The 25,013-nt window shown below is 46.9% G+C and overlaps 1 protein-coding gene across 11 annotated transcripts in view; it reads left to right on the plus strand.

The window, feature by feature from the left end:
• Window positions 1–1,101: 1,101 nt before the first annotated feature.
• Window positions 1,102–25,013, plus strand: part of TNRC6A (trinucleotide repeat containing adaptor 6A) — a 43,728-nt gene continuing 19,816 nt past the window's right edge. For 6 of the 11 annotated variants that reach the window (XM_058850173.1, XM_058850174.1, XM_058850178.1 and 3 more), the window contains exons 1-6: window positions 1,102–1,260; window positions 3,351–3,398; window positions 5,616–5,651; window positions 11,346–11,436; window positions 13,475–13,496; window positions 20,455–20,787. In XM_058850173.1, the coding sequence (XP_058706156.1) occupies window positions 1,256–1,260; window positions 3,351–3,398; window positions 5,616–5,651; window positions 11,346–11,436; window positions 13,475–13,496; window positions 20,455–20,787 (535 nt within the window). In that variant the 5' untranslated portion in view covers window positions 1,102–1,255. Of the gene's footprint in view, window positions 1,261–3,306; window positions 3,399–5,615; window positions 5,652–11,345; window positions 11,437–13,474; window positions 13,497–20,454; window positions 20,788–25,013 lie in introns of those variants that run through there. The other 5 variants (XM_058850180.1, XM_058850182.1, XM_058850175.1 and 2 more) reach the window with 3 other exon arrangements.

Below are 25,013 nucleotides of genomic sequence, written 5' to 3' on the forward strand. Positions count from 1 at the left end.
TCAGTGGCAGGTTCAGAGAAACGTCTGTGTGGTTATTTAGACATTATCTTATTTTATCTGCCAGTTATTGATGCCCCAAGCTTGGCATAGAGCTGGCACAGCAGCAGCACCGTGGGAGAGCTGCCCCACACAGGGCAAACACATGTGGAAATGGATGTTATGTCCATCCGTGCCATGTCCTGCAGCGCTTGGGGAACAACTGTGTTCTGCTGAGGATGCTTGATGAGACAGCGCCTGGAATTCCTGCATGTGATTGGGAAAAATAAAGACTGATCCATGTGTGGGACCCCATCGCCGCCCACAACTTCCCAACCAGGAGGGTGCAGTGAGGTGGGGTTCATCTCCTCCACCATGCTGCAGAGGGAGGACAAGAAGCCTTAAGCTGAGACATGGGAGGTTCAGATTAGATATTAGAAATTTTTTTCACTTTTCAGGTGGTCAGGCTTTGGAAGGGGCTGCCCAGGGAGGTGGTGGAGTCCCCATCCCTGGGTGTGTTTGAGAGGGGTCTGACCTGGCCCTGCGTGATGTAGTTTTGGGGTTTAGGGGTTACAGTGGCAGCGCTGGTGGAAGGTTGGAATGGATGATCTTAAAGATCTCTTCCAACCCTGATCAGAGAATAAGAGAATCTCCTGAGATGGAAGGGACCCACAGGGACCATCCAGTCCAGCATGCAGAGGACAGACAACCCAGCAACCCCAGCCTGGGCATCCCTGGCAGCGCTGTCCCGGCGCTCCCGGAGCTCCGGCAGCCTCGGGGCCGGGACCGTTCCCTGGGGAGCCCGGGCACTGCCAGCACCTCTGAGGGGAGAACCTTTCCCTGGGATCCATCCCAACTCCCTGATGATTCTGTAACTCCGTGACCCGGGCGGGATCCCGGCCCGAGGATCCCGTGCTCTCAGCCCCGCAGGAGCTCGGGGGCCCCGCTCCTGGCCCCGCTTCCCCCGTGCCGGCCCCGCTCCCCCCGTGCTGGTCCCGGCCCCGCTCCCGGCCCCGCTCCCGGCCCCGCTCCCGGCCCCGCTCCCGGCCCCGCTCCCGGCCCCGCTCCCCCCGTGAGGGCGCCCCGGAAGCGCGGCCGGGGCGGGTTCGCTTCCTGCGCGCGGGGCGGGCGGCGGCGGCGGCAGGAAATGGCGGCGGAGCTGCGGCTGCAGCTGCCGGGCCCTCCCGCTCCGCAGCGCCGGGCTCAGCCCGCCTAGAGCCGCCGGCCGCGCCGGGCCCGCGCCGCAGCCTCCGGGACGGACTCCGAGCACTTTACATACATGAGGTAGCGGGGCGGGCGGGCGGCGCCGGGCCGGGCCGGGCGGGGAGGGCCGGGCGGCGGGGCAGCCCCGCGGAGCCGCAGCCGCTGCCATCGGGCTCCCCGCGGGAGCGCCGCCGCCGGAGGGGCGGCCCGGGGGGTCGCGGAGCCCTCCCGGAGCGATGGGTCCCGGTCCCCCCGCGCCGGGCCGAGCCCTCCCCAGCTCGCAGCTCGCTCCTGCGGGGCCGGCAGCGCCCGGGGCCGCCGGTGCGGCACGGAGCGCCCCGGTGCTGCGCTCGGAGCACGTTCGCGGGCTGAAGTGATGCAGCAGAACTGCTTTCCTTAAAGTCCTTGAGCCGCTGAAGTGCGGGGAGGGCAGCGGGGATGGGCGTGGGGCGCAGCAGAGCGCGGGGTGGTGCGGGATGAGGATGGGGCGAGCAGGGGGACAGCGGTGGGGAACAGGGGCGGTGTGGGGCACACACAGAACTGGTGGGGCACATACACACAGATACACACAGTGCACACTCACACACACACAGGCAAACACACAGACACACACACACACACACACACACACACACACACACACACAGTGCACACTCACACACACACAGTGCACACTCACACACACAGTGCACACTCACACACACACACACACACACACACACAGAGCACACACACACACACACACACAGGGCATACACACACACACAGACACACACTGCGCACAGAGACACACACACGCACAACACACACCACTGGTGGGGCACACACAGAGCTGATGGGGCACACACACACACTGCACACACACAGAGCACACACACACACACTGCACCCAGAGACACACACAGACACACACAGAGCTGATGGGGCACACACACACACTGCACACACACACACACACAGAGCGCGCACACACACACACAGTGCACACACACACACAGTGCACACTCACACACACAGGGCACACACACACACACAGTGCACACACACACACAGTGCACACTCACACACACACAGGGCACACACACACACACAGTGCACACACACACACAGTGCACACTCACACACACAGGGCACACACACACACACACAGGACACACACACACACAGACACACACACACACAGTGCACCCAGAGACACACACACACACAGACACTCAGAGCTGATGGGGCACACACACACACACCACTGGTGGGGCACACACAGAGCTGATGGGGCACACACACACACAGACACACACAGCACCGGTGGGGCACACACACAGACACACACACACACAGACACACAGAGCACACACACAAACGCACACACACAGAGCACACAACACTGGTGGGGCACACACACACACACAGAGACACACACAGCACCGGTGGGGCACACACACACACAGGGCACACACACACAGGGCACACACACACACGGCACTGGTGGGGCACACACAGCACACACACACACACACAGTGCACACACACACACACACAGACACAGCACACACACACAGACACAGCACACACACACACACAGACACAGCACACACACACAGACACAGCACACACACACAGACACAGCACACACACAGACACAGCACACACACACACACACACACAGGGTACTGGTGGGGCACACACACAGCACCTGTGGGGCACACACACACACAGCACACACACACACACACAGTGCACACACACACACACACACTCACACACACACACACACAGAGCACCGGTGGGGCACACACACAGCACTGGTGGGGCACACAGGGTGGCACGTGCAGGACTTGCCCGCTCCCTGGGCCATCCCTGGGACCCCCACTGCCCGCTCCCTGGGCCATCCCTGGCACCCCCACTGCCCGCTCCCTGGGCCATCCCTGGGACCCCCACTGCCCGCTCCCCTCGCCATCCCTGGGACCCCCACTGCCCGCTCCCCTCACCATCCCTGGGACCCCCACTGCCCGCTCCCCTCGCCATCCCTGGGACCCCCACTGCCCGCTCCCTGGGCCATCCGTGCTCTCCCCCTTCCCACCTGGAGCTCCCTGTGCATCCTGACCCGCACCAGTTTTATTTTCGTGCTGCATTGCTGTTGACATGGAAACCAATACCACTTTCTGTTCCAGAGAATTGGAAGCTAAAGCTACCAAAGAAGTCGAAAGAAAACTAAGCAGGTAAGAGACTCATTTAAATTCCCTCCCACAGTTTAGATGGAAAGGTGGCCTAGGGCTGGGAATAGTTGTGGGCTTTATCGGGAGCTTTAATCTCTTGTTAATTGTAAGGATTAAAAAAACCTCTGAATTTAAAAACGTTCTCTATTGCATGGAAAAATGTCTGCAAGTTTAGTTAATTCTGTAGACTAAACACCTTTTTTTTTTTCTTTTGTGTAACATCTTCAGATGTTTAATACAGTTTCTTTAATAGGGGAGGTTTTTGAAGAGAAAAATAACTTTCTGCACTAAGTTGTAGTACCTAACAATAACTGAAAAATGAATTAAGGGTTTGGTTTACTTTTTTTATGCACTTCAGCCAAATATTGTTTGGAGGCAAGACAGTTGTGGCAAGAACTCGAATAAACTCTGTGTTGCCGGATAACTACTGGCTCTGCCTCTTTTGCCATGAGGAGTTAGCTGGTGAATTTCCTGTTTACTTGGAGTTTTTAGAATGAGAGCTTAACAGAATGGGCTGGGGAGTTAACTCCTTAACTGGGGAGTTCAGAGTCAAGTTGAACTAAGAATTCTGTGCCATAACATGTATCACTTTGTATTGAAGTTGTTTCTTCTGCACCATTTGTTTTTGGTCAGGTGACTTTCTCACAAGTACCTGCTCTATTGGTTACATTCTTTGTTTTCATCTTCTGTCCTACTTCCTCTTTGGGTTCTTTTTCAGTTAGACTTTTTAAAAGGCTTTTGCTAGTGATCTCTTAGAGGGATTTCCACTGGGGCCATTTGAAATGTGCCCAAACCCTGAGCAGAGCTGATAGAATCTCAGGTTTGGTACCCTGCTTTTTGCCTTCCTTCCTGTGCCCGAGCAGTCTCCACCTTCCAGGCTGAGCTATGACTGTACTGTGAAAACTGAAACTGTTTCCCTGCTCTCAGTGTGTGTCTTCTTTTTTATTTTTTTTTTTTGTAATACACTTAAGTGTGAATGATTTGTCCCATGTTGTTTTGAAATACAGGGAATAATTGGGGGATGTGGGAACCTTTAAGATACCTTTGGCACATTGCTGTTAACCCATCAGTGTTCAGGGACTCGCTGCATTTGCAATGCCAGAAGTGATTTCAGAACTGTCATTCAGAGTGACAGAGTGCCAAGTCCAGAGTAAGTGCTTGCTGCCAGTCTTAGTAAGTCAGGAGATTGTCACATTTTTATGACCTTAGCAGAGATCTTGTGCTGGCAGGCAGTGCCAAGAGTGAGAAGAAGCGATAGAAAACTACAGAACTTCCAAAATTCAGTGTTTGGAGAGTAAATTCTGCTATGGAACAGGTCTCCATGTCTTTCTGACACAGAGGAGTGTATTTTATTCATTTAAAAGATTCAGAACTGGTTTGAAGTTCACATTAATGCCCCAGCTGGTTTATGTTTAGCCAGGGAGCTCTCGTTGTGCGAGCGCACGGCTGATAAACCATGGCATGCCTGCGCTGGATAGAGCTGATTAATTGTTTTACTGGGGTACAGCTCAGCAGACAGCCCTCCTTCTTCCTCCAATGTCATTATTTACAGTCTTATTAAATTTGCAGTTACCTAGTCAAACTGTAAATGAGCAAATATCCTTTCCTGGGAAGGTACATAGACCTGTGCTAGAGTTTATGTTAATCTCAGATTTCACAGTGTGGCTGTAGACTGTGAACTCCACGGGACGTTGGCTTTGCTTTGTGTGTGTTCTGAAGTCACTTCTGGAGTTTATGCTTATAAATTAATGGGTAGCAAATACACTTTTTAATCTTACTGGGAATATTGGCCTAGATTGTGGGTTTGTGATAGGATAAATATTACAGGTTTCAGTGCAGCTTGCTTATCCAGTTGGAGTTATTCCTGTTTTACACTCAGGATTAGCATTTTGGCTTGTCTGGCCTTTTGGAAAAGAATCTTCATTTGGTCTGTGTTCTCTCTAAAATTCATACATGCCTGGTGCTGTACAAATATTCCTGGTCTCAAAAATGAGCTTAGTGCATGACTTGTGACAGTGATTCAAATAAATCCATGGCACACTCTGTTGTGGCATCGTGTTACAAATGAAATGTCACCTGCTCAGCCACGGAAAGAGCTGTCTGCTGTTAACTGGGGAAATCTAAGAGTTAAAGCTGGTTAAAATCAGGATTGCTAAGAATCACTTATCATTTAGTTCTTCTGATTTAAGCAATAACTTTTCAATTCTGTTTGGTAAACAGGGCTTTCCTGCCTCATTTATGTGGAACTGAGAGAAGGTAAATATCTGAAATATGTTGACAATCATTTTCCCAGACCCAGGGGTTTGACTGTTGCTTCACAAGCATGCAAACCATAGGGAAGAGTCTCCATTGCTTCCATTCACCTGTGATTCTGCCCAGCTTGGCTGCAGACTGGCCGTGTTTTGGCAGAGCAAACTTCTCACCTCTAGATTTCATCCGTGTATTCTGTAAAGTTACTACTGTACAATTGATTTTTACACTTTCATGTAATAATAGCCACCGTATTTCTGTGATATTTTTCTTATCTGCTGCAGGGAAAACATTGAGCTGGCCCAGTGATAGAGGCATATAAAACCAGGGAGAAATGTAGTTGTTGATGTGTAAGCATGTGATTTTCTGTTGGGTTTCCTGGGGTGGGTCTTCTTCCTGATAAACTCCTTATGGAGAGATACCTGCTGTGAAATGGGAAGAGTTTATTGCAGAGAAAACATTCTATTCATGCTTTCAAGACCTTTACAGGTAAAATGGCACATCCCTGTCTCCTGTGCAGACAGGTTTTGGGGCTGTGCAGGATTGCCAGGTGGTCCCTGGGGGGTCCCTTTGGTGTTTGGGTGTGAAGAAGCAGCGCTGCCTCTGCAGCAGGGACACTGCAGCAGCCTGGAGCAGGGCAGGGCTGGTGCTGGGCTTCAGCAGTTGGATATGGAGGAGTTTAATCTGCTTTCCTCGCTTCCTCATTTGTTACAGGAAGATAGGGATTGTTTATGGCTGCTGCTGGAGTCTTGTGTAGCTGGATGATAAACTTCTCGGGAAGGAGATCTGTCTTTTGTCTGCTTATGTAGCATCTGCTTATGTTTCATCTTGGATGAAACTCGAGGGCAGAACTAACACAAATATTCCAGAATTACAGTCCATTTGTAGTCCTTGTAGTTGGGAGCAACATTCAGATGAGCCAGCTCCTGTGTTAGGGAAATGGGAAAGCTGAGTGGGTTCCAGGTAATTGGTAGTGGCAGACACGGTAGGTAGAATTCTGTCGCTTCACTTTTAGGGTGGTAATTTAAAGACTGAGGTATTTAAAAGCAAAAAAGAAAGTAGCTGGTACACATTTACTAATTAATTATTCATTGAAGTATTTTTTTCCAGTTCTTAGCTTGGCAGCAGCTCTCCCCTCTGTTAATAGGTGGAAAGAACACACACACACACACGTCTGGAGATGAGTGGGTTTGTTTTGTTCTCACTGCCTGAGGCTCTCGGCGCTCTGAGGAACACGCTGGGTGGGTTCAGGTGCCAGAGCGTTTCCATCTGAGGCACTGGCAGGGTTTGTTGGGATTATTTTGTTAACTTCAAATTACTGGTGTCTATTGCATAAACTCCAAGGGCTCCTTTGGTGCAGCGTGCTGTTTTGTCGATGGCATTGATAAAGGAATTGTAGGATGCCGTTTTAATCAAAATTACACATTTTATAATTGATTTTTGTAGAATGCTGGTGAGCATGGTTTTTACAAAACCTGAAAAATCACTTTCATTGGCAATTTTATGTAATTGTGTCATTTCAAAGAACTGAAAGATGAGGGAACTTGTAGGTCAGAGTACAGAAGATTTATCAGTCTCAGCAACATTTGAAAGTCTGTGTAGAAGATCAGCTGTAGGTTGAACACGTGGTGCTGTCTTTGCAGAATTGTTAAAGATCTTTCAATCCCTGATACTTACCTGTAGCTACCTGGCAGTGTTCCAGCTGTAGCACTGCAAGTTAATTTATAACTATGAGAAGAGCAAACGGTAGAAAGGATTGATTTATTTGTTAAAAAAATAAAAGAAAAAAGGTCTATCACTGGAAATTTTACACTGGTTTCAGAAGCTGCTGTGTATAATCACCTCTAATTCTTACTTGTGTGTTTGCTCCCTACCTCTGATCATCCCTCCAGTGATGGGGGCTCACTGTAACCTTCATTTCCTCAGTGTGGTGATAGAGTTTTGATTTTATTGTGGCACAAGGTGTTGCCTTTTGATGTATTGTAACAGCAAAGGTAGCAAAGCTGCACAAACATTAATTACTGCATCCTCAGCCTGTCTGCCAGGGGAAATACGGGTGAACTTGATTTTGCTCTTCTGCAACGTAGGAATAGGGGTTATGTCTTTTCAGCCCAGGTCTTTTTACAGTGCTAAGGTGGAGCTTTAGAAATTAAAGATTAATAGTACTTTTTCTTCCAAGAAGTAAAGTAATAAGTGAAGCATGTTTTGATACAAATATTAGCTGAAATGTTTGCAGTTTGAGCATGACATCTTTTTCCACTCCAGAAGCCAAATAACAAATCAAGCCATACAAAAATAAAATGCCTTGTACTGTCCTGATAACCTGCCTTAGAAGACTAAAAAGTTGGTTTTGTTTGTTTTGGTTTTTTTAATAGCTTAATTGAGGAAAACATTTTAGTAGTTTGTTGTTTTTTTCTCCCCTGTATGCTAAGAAAGAATTGTGCTGGGGTACACAATTGGAACAAAAACACACTGTTAAATAAATAACGGTAAATATTTATCTGACCCTCGGTCTGCTTAAATTTATGCAGATAACGGCAGCTTCTCCTTGCCCATCTTCAGAGCCATCAAATGTGCAGTCTCTCCTGAGATCAAGATCCATTTTCATTTTGCCTCACTTGAAAATAAAGCACCTTTCAAGTTAAGCTGTTGAAACCAGAGGCCTTTGTTCTGTCTCCGATGTGGATTTCCTATTGCCAGGGTGTTTTATTTTCAATTGATCTAAATTGAAAAATATGGTTTGCATTTCTGCTAAGGCCATTTAACCTTGAGCAAGCTAATCCTGTTACACAGGAGGAGAAGGGCATTGCCTGTGCATGTGTTTTGGTGGAAGTTGGATGTCTGAGAGGGGAAATCAGAGACCTGTTTATATATTCACGTTATCAGTGGCAATGCTCGGTCCTTGCTCTTCCTCAGCCAGCTGACAGACCAGTGTGCTGCTGCAAACACTTTGGCCACACAAGGTCGATGGATTAAGTCTCCCAGGTGTAGAGAAAAGCCCAGCAAAGGAATTTGTTAATTTTCAGGCTTTGTGTTGTAACCACGAGACCGAATTCCTGCGGTGGTTCCGTGCTCTAAAGGAGCCTGGAGCTGCTGCTGGTTTGTGCACAGGAGCAGGGAGCTGTTTGTCCAAGGTGATAAATGGGAAATGCCACATTCCACTTCTGTTCCTCAAGGAGCAGAACCAGAAATGGAACTTGTTTGTTATGTGTTCTAAAGGAGGCTGGAATCAGAGGCATCAATCCCATCATTTGCTGTGCTGAGAGTGGATTTGAGTGTTGGGGAGAATAAAGGAGACTCGTGCTTCCAGCTGTCAGAAATGGGAATTCAGATGTTCTGCATGAGACTCTGATAACTTAAGAGGCAAATGTGAATTTCTGTCTCAGGTTTAAGTTTGTGCATGAGGATGGTGAGTAGACCTGCCTTACCTGAAGGGTTAAGTTTTCAGGGAAGGGCAGGGACAGGAAGGGCTTTGCTGTTGCTGCTTGGTTGTGCCAGTTGTGTTAGTTTTGCTGTGAGATTTGATGTTACAGCAGTAATTAATACTCTTAAAAACATATAATGAGCTATAGGTCAATGTTTTTTACCTAGAGAATACCTAGAGTCCTTATCCTTATCATAGAGGGTTTTATGTCTCCTAAGCTTGCTTTGTAATCTAAAATCTGTTTGTCTTAAAAAGATAAAAAATTGAATGAGCACAGTGTCAGAATTTAGGAGTTCTGTTGTTCCTGTGTGACAAAAACCCAGTGATGCTGTGGTAGAATATTCCAGAGATATTGGTATGTTAGTTGTTAGCATCTGTATTCCCAAAATGAAATGTAATTGTGTTGATTTAACTGTAGCAGGATTGATGAAGGTTTTTTGGGGTTTTTTCCTGTGAAAATACTACTTTGCATTCTGCTTGCTCTTGAACATGCTACAGCTTTCTTCTAAAAGCAGAATGATTTTTCAGTTAATGCAGTTTTGGCATGTGACGGACTGAAATTGGTTGTACAAAGCAGTGCTGGTGGCTGTGTTAACTGCTGGAACTGTGCTCAGGTTATTGCAGATGCTGTAACTCAGCTGTGGCCCCAGCAGGCAGCCAGAGGTGAGGCCCAGCCCAGTCCTGAGTTCCCAAGGAGCAAAGCAGTGGCTCTGCTGCGAGGGGAAGGGGCTGTGTGTGAGCTGGCTGTCGTGTCAAGAAAGGGCTGGGATCTGTAGGAGCTGTTCCCTCTATACTGACTCCAGACCTGGTATTGTTCTCCAGTTCAAACTGCCTGCTAAAATTTGGACTGTCCCAAATTAACCCAAACTGAGGGTCAGCATCACCAACATCCCTGTGGTTACAAATGCTCGGGGTGTGACAGCGAGGGGCAAAACTGACTGAAGTGTCACCTTTGGAGTGCACGGATGTCACTGCAGGTTAATCATTGCCTCAGATTTGCACAGGAGCGAGGGATTGCTCTAAATGAAACTGGCCAGCTGGAATTGTTTCTGTAGTTAGGTGTCTGACCTCTTAGTTATCCATGAAATCATTTTTGAGACCTAATTGTAAATGCAAGATTGCTTTTGCAGTGAGACGGCCCTCAGTGGATCTTGCAGGCAGCTGATGAGGCTGTGATAAAATGCAAAGTAGCCACATCGTGTTTGATGGGTTGTGATTCCTCAGGCAGTGCACAGGGGAGCCTCAGAAATAACACTTTTGGGTAATTATTTTGCATACCTTAGCAAGTCAGAAGCCATTCTTTCTTAAAAGAAGTAACTAATGCTTGCTTTCTGTTATTAGAAAATCTTAGAAGCCAGAATTTGGTCAGCAGAAGCTGATGCCTGTGCTCACCTTGAAAAGGAATTGAGCTGAATTAAAAGTAGAATTAACTGTAGTAGTTTATATACCTAAAAAAGTAGTGAAAGTTTTAGTACCTGTGGACTATCTTGTGGTTTAATACATCCAATTTACATTGCTTCTGACAGACATCAAACGATCTTATTTAAAACTGGAGGTTTATGGGTAGTTTGGGGTTAAAAAGGAGCCAGCTCAGTGTTTCCAGGCAGATGCAAACCATGTAGTCACTGCCCCACACTGACATTGTTAGTTCTTTTTCTCCAGAACACTTCTGAAATCTGTTTTTAAGCAGCATAAGCAGGACAGTGCTGTTCTTGCTCAGGCTGGGTTTGAGCAGAAATACTGTGTATCGAGTGTCGTTAATTACAGTGCTGAGTTTTGGTTTCACTTTTGACAAGTTAAGGTTTTGTTTCGGGGTTAGGGAGCTCTGGAATGGCGCTGCTGGTGCCAGATGTGGCCTGGCCCTGAAACACTCGGTGTTTCCTGGCTGAGGTGGTTTGGGATGAGGGATGCACAGGGTGTGTGTGGCTTAGGCTGTGTGCAGGAACATTCCAGGCTGGGATGAGCTCAGTCATACCAGTTCAGGGAGAGATTAAAGAACATCTGAATTTGCTGGCTTTTGAACCAGATTCAAGTCTAAGTCTTCATTATAAGCTGTGGAAGAAAGAACTCCTTACATGTAGCTTGACACCACATCTGCGCTTGAAGTCCTGTCACTGGTGGCTTGCACTGAGTGACGGTCCCTGTAGAAATAGGATCCAATTAGAAGCAAAATTCCCCAGTTCCTTTTGTGTCACTGTGAAATAATTGTTCTAAAATGAATCTAAGTGTGTACAGATTGTATTTTGGGAGAGTTAATTACAAACTGTGTGGTTCAGGGATTTAGTGCAAGAAGAGGAAGAACAGTTGATGGAAGAAAGGAAAAAGAGAAAAGAAGACAAGAAGAAGAAGGAAGCTGCTCAAAAAAAGGTATGTGGAGCACTGAGAATAAACTCCCGTGCTTGGAGCTGACTTGTTTCATCACTAGTATTTTCTTATTAATTCAATGTTTTAAATTTAAACATACTGTCAGTTATTTAGAGGTAACTGACATATTGAACATTGTACTCTGTGTAGTGTCTTACAAAACTAAATTTTCTTCTGAGAATGATCCTTCTTTTTCCTGATCGTCTGTTGAGGCAGTCTCAGGTTTGAAGCATCTCAGTGTTAGTGCATTTACTAGTAGAATAAAAGTACCATTTTAAGGCAGTGGGTTTCAGCTTCATCCTTATTTTAATACATCTTTCTATTCTTCAGTATGGAAACATGCCATGAGAGAATTTGTAGTAGGGAATAAAAATTTTCATAAAAAAGAAAATATTGACAGCAAAGGTTTTTAAGGATGTCACAGAAATGCTTATAAATACTTCAGAATCTCAGTTTACTGACAAGATCCTCATCATGGCCATTGATTCTAAATATTGACCCTGAGCTTGAGAGGAGCTCATAAATGCAGTTTTGAAGCGTGTCCCTTTTGGTAGGAGCAGAGTGAACCTGCTCAGCACTTGTCCCATGATTCCACTGCCTGATGCTGGCTCCAGACTGGTTTGTTTTACAGCCCCAGGCTTCCAGCAAAACCTCCCAAGCCCTGAGCCGAGCCCCAGGCCCTGATGGAGTCTGGAAGAGCCCGGCCTAAACATGTGTTTAAACATTGTGATCTCTTGGGCAGCAAGAGCAGCCAGGAGCCCTGGCTCTGCCCCTTGCTCTCCAGCATCTCTTCAGGTGCTGCAGAAACAGCAGAACCAGTTCTCTTTCTCTGGTCCATGGGCCAAGTGCCAGGCTGATGGGTTGGGTCACAGCCAGGCAGGGGGAGAAACAAACCCCAGAGGAAGCTGTGAGCACACAGAGGCACGGCAAGAGCCAAAGTGGCACCGTGTACCGTGCTGTGAAGGCAGTGCTCGGGGTTAATACATTGAGAGTTTCAGAAATTGGGACTGCAGGGAGAAGTGGAGGGACAGCAGCAATCCCAGGGGTGGCCCTGGGCTGTGGAAGGGCTGGCTGTGCCCCCATCCTGGTGCTGAGCAGCGTGCTGGGTGTTCCTGGGCTGTGGGAGGGCTGGCTGTGCCCCCATCCTGGTGCTGAGCAGCGTGCTGGGTGTTCCTGGGCTGTGGAAGGGCTGGCTGTGCCCCCATCCTGGTGCTGAGCAGCGTGCTGGGTGTTCTGTTTGTGCACTGTGAGCAATTGGCTCAGCTGGGTGCTGGAACACACAGCCCCGGGTTTCGAAGGGCACAGAACCACCCAAGGCTTCAAGGTAGATGTTTTAACCGTATTTGTTGAACAAAAAGCACAATGAGGAGTTGTGGTGTGTCGTGGCCACACGTGCAGCACCTTTCTTTGGGAGGCTGGGGAAGAGGGAGAGCAGCACTGAGGAGGAACTGGTGCTTTTGGGAGGCCCTTCCTCAGCACAGTCCCACTGTGCTGTACAGTTAAAACCACACCACCGAGGTGCATTTCCATACCAGAGATGTTTCTCTCCCATTTTATCCTGTGATAAACTTTTTTATTCAAATAGATCTCTCATCTTGGCCGTATCACAGGTGTAACCCATTGAATCTTGCAAATGAAAGACTTGAAGCCTTGGCATTTGCTCTCTTATTCTTTTCCATTTCCAGGTCACTCCCCCTTCCCTGCCCTGTTCTGCAGTAAAAGTGGTGGCAGCTCTTTGCTTCCAGGCACAGTTTTTAACTCACTTAAAACGTCTTAATTTGCAAGTTTAATTTGGTCTGTTTCATGTAGTTATCTTTCAAATTAATTTTGTCTTCTATAACATTTAAACAGCTTTTTAAGCATAAGGAATAATAGGCCTGGGTTGGTTAGAAAGACGCTTCTGAAGTAGATAATTAAATAACTTGAAACCATTTAAAAAGAGGAAAGTCAAAAGCTAATGTTGCTTTATGAAGTGGCACGTGTACATGTGGTTTTTCTCTTATCTACACAAATCACTGACACTTCTTTTTTCTTGTTCTAGGCCATTGAACAAAAAATCAAAGGTAAGTTACTTTACAGTTAGTTCTACTCTGTGTGTTATTTCTGGGGTTTTAAATATGTTCAATCAAATGCATCACCTGAAATCTCCTCCCAAAAGTGACAGATGGGACCCTTGAGACTTCAGCTGCACTTTGTCAAAGTGACCACAAAAGTCTAGAAGAGTAACAGCCAAAGGTTTATCCAGGGGTTGGATTTGCTGATCTTCCTGTTTTCCATTCTTATTTGCTTACAGAGCACCAGGCATTGACATAATACCTGAAGTTCCTTTCCTTGCTTGCTTTTTTCCTTCCCCTTTTTTGCTTCGTTTGAGAAGTGCACCAACACTTCAGAATAACTGTGTATAGGATGGATCTGTTTGAAACATAATTTACAAATATTCTTCTAAGTGCAGCTGGGATTGGGAGCACGTGATGGACAAGTAATTAATTTGTCCAGTTTTAACTCCTGCATATGGAGAGCTCACTCTGCAAAATGTTCAGGATGCCAGTACCCAAAAGCTGTAATTTCAATATTCACAGCAGGTGGGAGCACTGTGGTTTTCTGAGAGTTTGTGGGGTTTGTATAGATCTCCATCCCAACCAGCTTCTAAAAATAGGAAGGAAGATTCTTTTCACTTTCTCTTGAATTGCAGCTCCTCACCTGTTAGCTGGGAGGTGCATGGTGCTTGCTGAAGTGATGGTGTGGAGTGCTTGTGAACTGTTTTGTGGGGGCACTGGTTAATTGAGCACTTACTGGAGCAGTGGCAGATGCTGCAGAAGCTTCAGAGCCCGGCTTAGCAGAGACATAATTCCTGCTGATTTGATTTGAAATATCCAAAAGTGTTTGAAGGCTGATGGGGCTCGAAGGCAGGGGACTGGCAGAGGACACACTGTGCTGGGGAAGAGGCAGGGAAGCACAAGGAACAGCCCAGCTGGGATGTGCAGGGCGTGGAGCAGGCAGCTTGTCCAGGACAGACAGAAGGTCTGGCATTTCTAAGTGCAGTGTGTACTCTGGTGGGTGTGTTTAAATGGGAAAAATACCTGGATTGAGGAGAACCAGTGGATTTTTAGCATGTGAGGATACTGTGGGGAGGGAGCAAGGGCGGCTGTGCTGCTGAGAGTGGGAAGTTCTGCTGCCTGGGGAGGCTGAGGGGTTGGTTTTGAAAAAGGGATTGCTGGAGGCAGAGGGAGCTGCCAGAGCCTTGAGTGAGCTGCAGGAGGGTCTGCAGCATTCCTGGGGCCGCTGGCAGCGATGGAAGCTGCTGTTGTGTGTGTCCCACCATCCTCTGAGCTGCATCAGGCTGACCAGGGATCCCACCCTCTGGCCACTGAAATCCATTGGGAGTTCCAATGTCTTTGGGCACAGGACAGAATAATTAATAAAATTGCTGGAAGACTATTATAATTAATAAATATTATAATTTTTTTTAGCATGCCCTTTTTCAAGCAGTGCATGGAACTGTGTTTGAAGTACAGGCTAAGGGTCGGCTTTCTTCTGTACACTCGTGCCATAAGGCTTCTAGGATAATAGACCAGATTTAAAGAATTATGAAAATGTCTGGGTCTATTCTGAAGTGATAAAATATGTCTGAAAAGACAGTGAAGAAGGCAAGTGATAAAATACTTTGCTGCATAATAACAAGCACTTGGAGTGCCCATTTGACCCGTGTGCTTGGGCTGCACTGGTGTCACATCAGGGCCGAGGCTGCACAAGCAGATGGATAAAAATAGCATGAACCAGGAGGGCAGGAATTCTGCTTGGGAGACTACCCAATGGGAATCTTCACATGGAATGAAAATGTCTTTCTTCTGAAGGACAAAGTAATTAAAATTTTTTTATTATTATTTTTTTTTCTGCTTTGAGGCTTAACATTCACTAATGGAAGTGTTAAGTTCCAACTTAATTATGTTATTATTTAAAGGGTATTTCGTAAAGTTCATCAGGAATTTAGAGTTGTCAGAGAAACATAAACAGGCAGTGCTGTGGAATAAAAGACATCATGAGATGCAGATACACAACTTTTTGCTACAGTTTCTATAGGAACAAAATGGGAAGCTTGTGTTGCCCATGGCTCTTGCCTTGTTTCACCAGTTTTGCCTCCTTGTATTCAGAATGCAAATTAATGTTTCATTAGTTTCCAAGTTTCCATCACGTTAATGTCTTAAATAATTTATTTTGTGCATGAGCTGAAGATAAAATACAAGAGTATAGGATCTCTAAATAATTCAGAATTATGTGTCTCTTTCAGAAAAGAAGCTGGTTAAGTGCTGGGAGTGGGGAGGGATGGTATGTCTTGGTTTTAAGTGTAGTTTGGACAGCTCCAAACTGTTGTTTTAGCTAAGAAAGAAATTGCTGTTGTACCAGCTGAAGCAGCTCCCAGTGTTCATGTGAAAGGACAAGACCCTTCAAGGAAATTCATGGAGCTGGGGATTTTTCTGTAATGAAATCTGCAGAGTGGGAAAGCAACACAAGTAATGGAAGTAATGAAAAAGATGCTAACAACAAGGTTTCTGGTACCAGCAGCATTTAAATGCCACAGTATTGCAGTTAAAAACGCACATGTGGCGTTCCTTTGGATTTCAGGGATTCTGACCTGCCTGGTTTGGTCCAGCTGGTTTTATTGAGGGAGGGAAGAGGAGGTTGGGAGAGTTAGAGGCAAGTCTATTAGTTAGTTGCTAAGTGGAAAGTTTATCTGTTTGTGCAGCAGCAGGAACATCATGTGCCTTCCCAGTGCTCTTGGGTATTCTAGGAAAAAATAAGTATAATTGGAGTTACTATTTGTTGAAAATACTTTAGAATTGTCAGTTGTGGCGTTCCTTCTAGCATGGCAAAATATGTCATTTTTGCTGTTTAAAGTCAGTGCTGTTAGAGCCAGGCAGGTCAGTGCATTTATCCTGAATTTCCTCTAGCCCAGAGCTCTGCAGGCAGCGTGCTGGCCCCGGGCAGAGCTGATGAAGCCCTCGCTGAAGGAAAGAAGGGCTGTGTGAGGAGGAGGAGGAGGAGGAGGAGGTTTGAGTTGGGCTGTGCCTGCTGCTCCAGCCTGGGAGCTCACTGGGGCTGCCGTGCCCCTTGCACACCATGGAATATATCCATGAATATATGAATATATATATATATCCATGAGTATATGAACCCGGAGCTGGGGCAGCAGCCCAGAGAGTGCCACTTGCATTGCAGAGCAGAGGAAACTGAATTGCCCGCTGGAACGGAAAGTGCTCTAAAAATAGCTGGGTGTGGAATCGAAATCTTTGACTCATATTTCCCACCTTGGAAACTTCTTACGCTTGTTCTTCTCCGCGAAGCCGAATGGCCCGACGACACAATCGCTGCTGGGTTTTGTCGGGGTTTTGGCTTGGCTTTGACTGTGCTTTTCCCGCTCGGGAAAAGTCTCCTGGCGGCTCCCGAATCCCGGCGGTGACCGGGGGAGCGCGGGGGCCGGGCCCGCGGCAGGGCCGCGCTCACCTCCGTGCGGATCCGCAGGGGTTAAAGCCTTGGCAAACACGGAGAGATTTTCCAGAGCAGCTCCGAGCTCACAGCTGCGGCCATTTTTCCAGCACGAAAATTCTAGCACTCCATCTCCTCCGTGTGTGTGAGCTCGACAGGCAGAGTCGCTCCGTTTGCCCTTGAGCGTTCCGGCGCCGCGGGCCGTGCCGTGAGGGCCGTGCCGTGAGGGCCGGGCGGCAGCTCCAGGGGGAACGAGCCTTACCTTCCCCTGCCGGCCCGGAGCTGCTCTTTGGGACAGCATTTCACCTCTCCGCGCTGCTTTTGTGCGAGGCAGAAACTGTTTTCCATCCGCATTAAAGTTACTGGAGCAGCTGCCATTTTTTTATTGGAGGGGGAGTGCGAGTCCCTGGGCCCCTGCTCCAGGAGGAGTTGGCAGGCAGCTCCTGGAGCAGTAAAATGACACCATGCTTCTCCTCCATTTTCTAATGAAATCTGCAGAGTGGGAAAGCAACACAAGTTGGAAGCGTCTTTCTTTGGAATCTCTCTGTAAACTGTAACTCCACCATCCCCTGCTCTGAGGGTTTGTAGCAGGTTTGTTCTTTATGAAAATCTGTAATTTTTAATACTGGTTTCTGTAAACTTGCTGTTGCTAGTCAATTAACTGTGATAAACTGTAAGTCTGTTAATATTAGCTCTCTGCCTTAATACAATTTAAAATAAAATACTGCTGTGTAGAACAAACTTTTATTAACGAGCAACTTGTTTAGAGCAAATTAAAATACTAAGAGAACGATTTAGGGGTGCTGGAATTCATAGTAGCCATATTGGAATATTAATGTGTTATTTAGTCTTCTGAGAAGTTGTGGAGCAGAAAATGTTGGACAGGGTGAATTTTGTAGCTTAAAACTTACTCTGTGGTTCTGGGGGAAGCAAAGGCAAGGGAATTCTGTTGTACTTTGGATAATTTCAGTTGAAAATTAGCATATAATTGTGGACTCTGCATATTCTGTAGCCTAGCCTGGCAAATTTGTTATACAATTTTGATATCATAGCAGATAGAATTGCCATATCTGCTAAGGAAACAAATGTTTAGAATGTATGTGAAATCTAATATTCATAAGCTGTTAGAGAAGTGCTGTTGGTGCTGTGCCTTAGGGCTGGCTGGGCAGCAAGTACCTTGTTTATTTGTTGCACTCCTTGATAGTCAAAAGCGATTTGAGTTCCTGCAGGTCCGCTGGGGTCTGTTCTAACACTCTTGGTCTTAAAGTAGCTTTAATTAGGAAAGTGAAGTGTCAGGGCTGCCCTGGGCATGCTGTTGGCAGCTCTGTCTGGGTGCCCAGGGAATGTCAGATGGAAATTATTTCACTTTACCCCAGAGGAGCAGTGGAAGTGGCAGGGAAGGAGAAGTGACTCTGACCATGGAACTGGCTGCTGGATGTCACATTAAAATCTCTTCAAGTGAGGTGTGTTTTCTGCTTAAGGCGGCCGTGGAAGGAGGAAGAGCTGGAACAGTGTGTGCCAGAGGCTGAAGGAGTGTGTGTGTCCTGCTCTGATGGCTGCAGGAAGGGTTTCTGTGTGTCCCTGTCAGCTCAGCTCGGCTCAGCTGTGCTCCAGGCTGTAAAGGGTCATCCATGGAATCAGCTGGGGCAGGAGGCACAGGGACAGCCCCAAAAGTTATGGTTTTGGCACTGGTTACACACATCATGGAGTGTGAACAAATGTGTTTTAATTTCAGAGCTTGCTACAGTACCTGGACTGCAGGAAAGTGCAAAGTCTTTCTGCATTAAATTGTCAACAAATTCTCAGCAATGTGCTCAAGTAGCAGCTCTCCCCCCCCTTCAGGGCTTAGTCACTTTCAGTTACTTTATTTATAATGCAAGAAATTTTAGAAGCACCAAATGAAATAGATTTGTTTAGTATTATTTCCTATTTGTGAAGTTCAGTTTTGAACCAGAAGTCAGAATCACAATTTGTTGTCTCATTATGTACATCAAAATACTTTGCAAAGAATCAGTTGCCTTCTCTTAATGTAGGGAACAGCTTAAATTGAGGAAATCAGAAGTGGTGCTTGTGATCTTTATCAACTTCCCAGTTTAATAGCTTTTCAATACCTTCTGTTCCCTGTGTTCTGGACAATAAATGGAGTTGTGTCCTGGCCCTTCCTCTCCTTAACTCTGTCCCTCTCCAGTCAGCTGTGAGCTGGGAGAGCTGGTCCCTGCTGTGCCTGAGATGGAGCTGGGGGCCCTGGGAGGGGCAGCTGAACTTGGGTGTCCTCACCCTGAGACTTCTGCCTGCCTGTTTGTCAAACAAGGAAGTCTCCAAAGTGTTTCTTTTCTGCTTCCCTTAAGCAGCCAAAATGCATTATTCCATTAAAACACAACTCTGATGCTGATTCTTCAGTGACTTTTTATTCTAAAGGCTTCTATTTCTTTTTTTTTTTTTGAATACGTAAAGTAGGAATAAACAGAAATTATATCATAAGTAGCTCTGACAACATTCAAATTGATTCCTTAAACAAAAGCTTGAGTTTGTTTTTATTTTTTGTTGTATTCCCATGACTCTGTTCCTGAAAGTCAATGATAAAATGGTCTTCAAACATATTTAAAAGATTTTAAAAGCCCCCTGAAAGCTACATTCTCAGTCATGTAATAACATTATCCTGGTGCTGAGGGAGGTCATGGTTGAGTATTGAGGTATCCTGGGACGTTGCACAATAAATATTAAGACACTTTATGGATATCTCATCCAAGAAATTTGAAAAGCACATTAACATAGCGATACTGTGAGGGAGGGATGGCAGTAGCAGCAGAGTCACAGCAGGAGCTCGAGTGCCTCCCTGGCCCTGCACCTGCCGGGGTGGGCTGTGGGGCTGGCACTGTGCCTTTGCTGTTCCCTGTGACCTCCTCTGCCCATGCTTTGACCTTCCCCTGTCCTGGCCGGGGCTGAGATCATTTGGAGTTGCAGTTGCACACTTGGCCTTTCCCCAGTGCCAGCAGTGTCCTGTGCTGGCAGCCACTCCTGCTGGCAGCAGTCACCCGAGGGCACGAGGACCTCTCCCTTTGGATGTTGGGCTCCTTAAAGCAGGGAGGCCTTAGCACCATGTCCTGTAGGTCCTGTTTGCCCCTTGTTCTTTCTGGGCCAGGCCAGAGCAGTTTTCTATGGGTAATACTTAAAGGGGAAACCTAATTTTTTAATAGTTAAGCATTTTCTAAAACAAGGGTAAATGTTGAAATAAACTGCGTGGTGCTGATTTGTCAGCAAGAGGCTGTAGAAAGCTGGTTATTAGCAGCAAACTGCAACTGAGATAACTTGGTTAGGAGTGATAGCAAGGCATATTCCTGCTTCCAGGTCTGTGCCATGAATTGAGGGATAACAGAGCTTTTCCTTGGGGATGAGTTACAGCTTAAATCAGAAGAAATGCTGCCATTACATCATATATAAACACCTCTAATAACATTGACTTAGTCTTCAGTTTTTTAAGTTGCTGTTCACATGAATAACTTTGTCCCACTTTCTTTTTCCTGGGGGTGGGGGTAGTGCCAGAACAAACCAAGACAAGTGTAAGCCAGCCCCAGCCTGTCACCTCCAACGGCACTTCCACAGGAACCAGCACTACTAATAATGCCAAGCGGGCCCCAGCCAGCAGCCAGCAGCAGCCCTTGCCTCGATACCCTCCTCGGGAAGTACCACCGCGATTCCGACACCAGGAACAGAAACAGCTTCTGAAACGAGGGCAGCAGTTACCAGTGATAGCTGCAAACCTGGGATCCACTCCCAAAGTGTTAAACGGCCAGTCAGGAGGCAGCACTGGCACCAATAACCAGCCCGTGACCAACGGAGAAGTGCCCAACAGCAGCAAAAAACAGCCAGGTGAGGGCAGGTACCTTGTTTTCCTTCAGCTAAAATCGAGTAGCTTAAATTCAGTTATCAGGGGAACCTTTCAGCCAACGTTATTTAAACTTCCACTGCAAGCTGTAGCATGAGGAGATCCCTTCCTGTGTCTGAGCTTGACAGTGAATGTTGCAGGATGGTTTTGGCCTCTCTGGGCAGGTTCCACGCTGAAGCTGCAGCCCCTGTCTGGGTTGCTGGCTGTTGGCAGCAGTGAATGGCAGACACAGCAGGGTTGGAGCAGGTGGTGATTCCAGTGTGATCTCTGCTGTGCTGCAGATCCCCAGTCCTTGTCCTCAGCATCCACCCAAGCGTGGTCGTGGCACAAAGCACCTTTGTAGCGTCCAGCTTTGGTAGACACGTCCCATAAGGATGGGTCTTTAGGAGCCATCCCAGAGATGGGCTGATGCCACAGCCTGGGCAGCAGGGGAGGGAGGAATTCTGCCCCATTCAGGTGAGACCCCACCTGCAGAGCTGCCCCAGCCCTGGGCCCCAGCACAGGGAGCACCTGGAGCTGCTGGAGAGAGCCCAGAGGAGACACCAGGATTAGCAGAGGGATGGAGCAGCTCTGCTGGGAGGAAAGGCTGAGAGAGCTGGGAATGTTCACCTGGAGAAGAGACCAGGGCTGATCTAATTTTTGCCTTCCAGTACATGAAGGGAGCCTACAGGAAGGATAGAGAGAGAATGTTTACAAGGAATGGGATGACAGGACACAGGGAATGGCATCCCACTGCCAGAGGACAGAGTTGGATGGGATATTGGGAAGGAATTCCTTCCTGTGAGGGTGGGCAGGCCCTGGCACAGGTGCCCAGAGCAGCTGGGGCTGCCCCTGGATCCCTGGCAGTGCCCAAGGCCAGGCTGGACAGGGCTGGGAGCAGCCTGGGACAGTGGGAGGTGTCCCTGCCATGGCAGTGGAACTGAGTGGTCTTCAAAGCCCCTTCCAGCACATTTCTTTATGTGATTCTGAGCAGCACCTTGAGACTTGGCTTTCATTTCTAACTTCATACCTGGAGTATGAACAAGCCAGGGTACAGCTTGTTCAGGATATCAGAATTGTCTTTTATTGTCAGGTCAGAATTTTTCTCAGTTTTTTCAGCTGAAGTTTGGTTGTATTACAGAATGGATCCACTTTTACCTTTCCTGCTATTTAAGTTCAGTCATCTTTTGTTATTTTGGCTTGTTATGCATTCCTTCAAATAGCCTTTTAAGCCAGGTGAACTTGCCTGTTACATGTGTAGGATGTGCTGTTCAGCGACTGCACTAACATGCAGTCCAGTTAGTTTTACAGGACATTAGTGTAGTTCCATTTTTGTATGGAAAAAAGTGACTTTCTGTGAGGGATCTGGCTTTTCAAAGGGATTTGGTATTAATGCATGCCAATGCTTAATACTTTCTTATTTTTATACTTGTATTTATATTTTGATGTGCCTGTAGCAGGGATGATGTAATTTTTTCCACAAATAGTTTCTTCTGTGACCTTACTGAATTCCCAGTGTTTCTCAAAATTAGTGTTTCACAGACTACAAAAGATGTGACTCTCAGCCCCTTTAGCAAAAAAAAAAAAAAGAAAAAAGTAATAAAACCCTGAAAATAGCCATGATATTTCAAGTTTGAGTTAAATTTTGAGCTATTCTGATGACTGCATCTTGAAGAAGCAGGATTTAAAATGAAAGTAAACAAAGCACTGGAGGCAGTGTATCCATGAGTCCTTGAGGAATGTTTCCCATATTACCTTCCAGTATTATTTCTGTAGCATACTGATAGAACTCTTTACCATTGCAATAGGTAACTTTTAAGTAGCTTATTTTCTTTGCTTCACCTGTATGATGTTGTTCCTGTCCATAGTGACATTTGATGAAGCTTTTCCTGCAATGTGTGTACTCTACTGGTGAAGTTGTGTAGCAAGGTGATTTACATGAGACAGTGATTTAAATAAATATTCACACATAAACTGATTTAAGAAGTATTACTGCTTATACAGCACAGTAAGTCTCCCAGTTGTACGCAGAGGATTTGTGTACTGTTCTCCGTTGTACTTCTGCCATGAACATCATCCCAGTATTTAATTAGCTGGATTCCCATTTGTGTACTGCATTTTTCCCAGGTTTGCTCAGTTTTTCTCGGTTTTGTGCTGGTGTGGCTGGACACAGCAGCTGGGCACTGCCAGCATGTCCCAGTGCTGTACTGGGGTGTGGGGCAGGTGTGTGCTCTGGGTAATGCCCCCATTATTTGGATGGTGTGTCTGCACACCAGGCTGGAGCCAGGGAGGTTCAGGATCCTTCAGGGAGAGAAGGGTTGGCCAGATCACTTTGTCACCTTAGGAAAATGTCTGTGCTGCCTGTAGCTCCTGGCAGAGCTCTGTTCCTGGTGTTCCCTGTGTCCTGGGAAAGCTCAGAGCTGCCATCTGAGTCTGGGCACTCAGGCCTCCTTTCTTGGTGCCTTGTGTGTGCCTGGAAGTCTCTTTCCCTAGAATAACCAGGAATAATGGCTGCCTTGGATGTGTTGTGCTGTTCTTCCCTAATGGAAAGGCAGATAATTTCCTGTGCTGGATTTCTGTCCCGGTTTCAAGCTCTGGTCTGAGGCGTTGCTGGTGAGGTGGAGGAGGCCCTGTCCAGCAGGGCCTGATGTGTTCTGACACCTTTGTATCTGAAAGGAAATGCTGTTTTGTCATTTGCCTGTCTCAGTTTCAGTCACTCTCCCTACTTCCTCTTTCAGCCTCCACCAGCAACTCCAGGTACTCCCCTGGTTACCTCTGGAATCAAAAATCCCATGAGATTTGACAGATCTGTGGGTCGCTTGCACAGACAGCATCCATTGACTCTGGGGTTAAATTAGTGGCTGCTGGGATTGATCTGTATTTTAGGGCTAAAAGAAAAACTGTGGCTTCAAGTGTTGAAATCAGAATTGCTGGAATTGGGAATGGCTGTGGGTTTGTGTGTAATTCCTGAAAGGATCTCTCCCCAGTTCCAGCTGTGGTTGGAATGGTTTGGTAGGTGCATTGTAAAAGCCAGGTAATGCAGGCAGATACTGCTGAATTTAAAGTCCAATTGCCCTGGGCTCACTAAGATTTTAAGTCATTTGTATTGGAAAATTTTTTAATTGTATCAGTGGTCTAAACCCCGTCTCTTTACTTGTGTTTTGTGTGAACAGTTATCTCCTGTTTGGAGACACAAATCAATGTGCTTTGTCTAAAGCTGGAGAAGGGACAGGCCTTCTGGGCTGGGTTTTTTCCTGCTGTTTTTAGGACATTTGGCATATTGTTTTAGTAAAGACACATAAATGAAGCTCATGTCTCGTAGTGCTTCTGCAACAGATCCAGGCCAGTGCCGAGACAGTTATTTTAAGAAATCTCCCTAAGTGGCTCTTTATCAGGACACTTTGATACCCAGTTTAGTTGTTGTCTTCACTGAAGTGCCCCATGTGCAAACTCCACATGAAAGGAAGGGTTGGTGGGTGCCCTGGGCTTTGCTCTGGAACACCTTGGAATAAGCAGGTGGTTGTTCCACGATGAAATTATTTAAATCATGAACTGAAGGATTTCCAGCAGTAATTGCTTACGACTGTGGCTAGAGCAGAGCAGGAGAGCAGCACCGGGCTCCTGGCAGGGCTCCAGTTTGGATTCCTCCCATCTGCCTTTATCCTGGTGCATCTCACAGCACAGCCACAGAGCTGTGCCCAGCCAGAGCCTTTGGGAACAAAAGGTCCCTCCTGTGACCTGGGGGTGCTTCTCAGCCCTTGGAGGAGTCAGGGAAGAAGGGGGCAGGTAGTAGTGATGGCATTTGGAGTTAGTAGTGGTGAGGGTTGGATTCATATGGGGAACGTTGCCTTCAGTGTAACAGTTGTGGTCTCCAGCTGTAAAATTGGTGAGTTTGAAAGATGAAGTTTGATTCTGTACAGTGCCAGTGTGGCTCAGGGGAGGAGGAGGATGTGAAAGAGGGCAAATGATGGATGTTATGTACGTGCTTGGGTTAAACCAGCGTTGGGCCATACTCAGATGTTGCTGTTTGCTCAGTCAGGCAGCAGAGTTCTCACTTGGAGGTGGAGCAAATCTGCTGTTCATAGAGGGCAGAGGCACTTGCTGGAGCTTCAGGGCTGACCACTCAACTTCTTAATCAGCACAGTCCAAAATAAACTGGTTTTGGTTTCACTGACTATAAATTCTTCCTCTTTTTTGTATAAATCAAACTTTTAAGGACATGTTAAATTGG

This window comes from Poecile atricapillus, chromosome 14, assembly GCF_030490865.1.
Source record: "Poecile atricapillus isolate bPoeAtr1 chromosome 14, bPoeAtr1.hap1, whole genome shotgun sequence".
NCBI lineage: Eukaryota > Metazoa > Chordata > Aves > Passeriformes > Paridae > Poecile > Poecile atricapillus.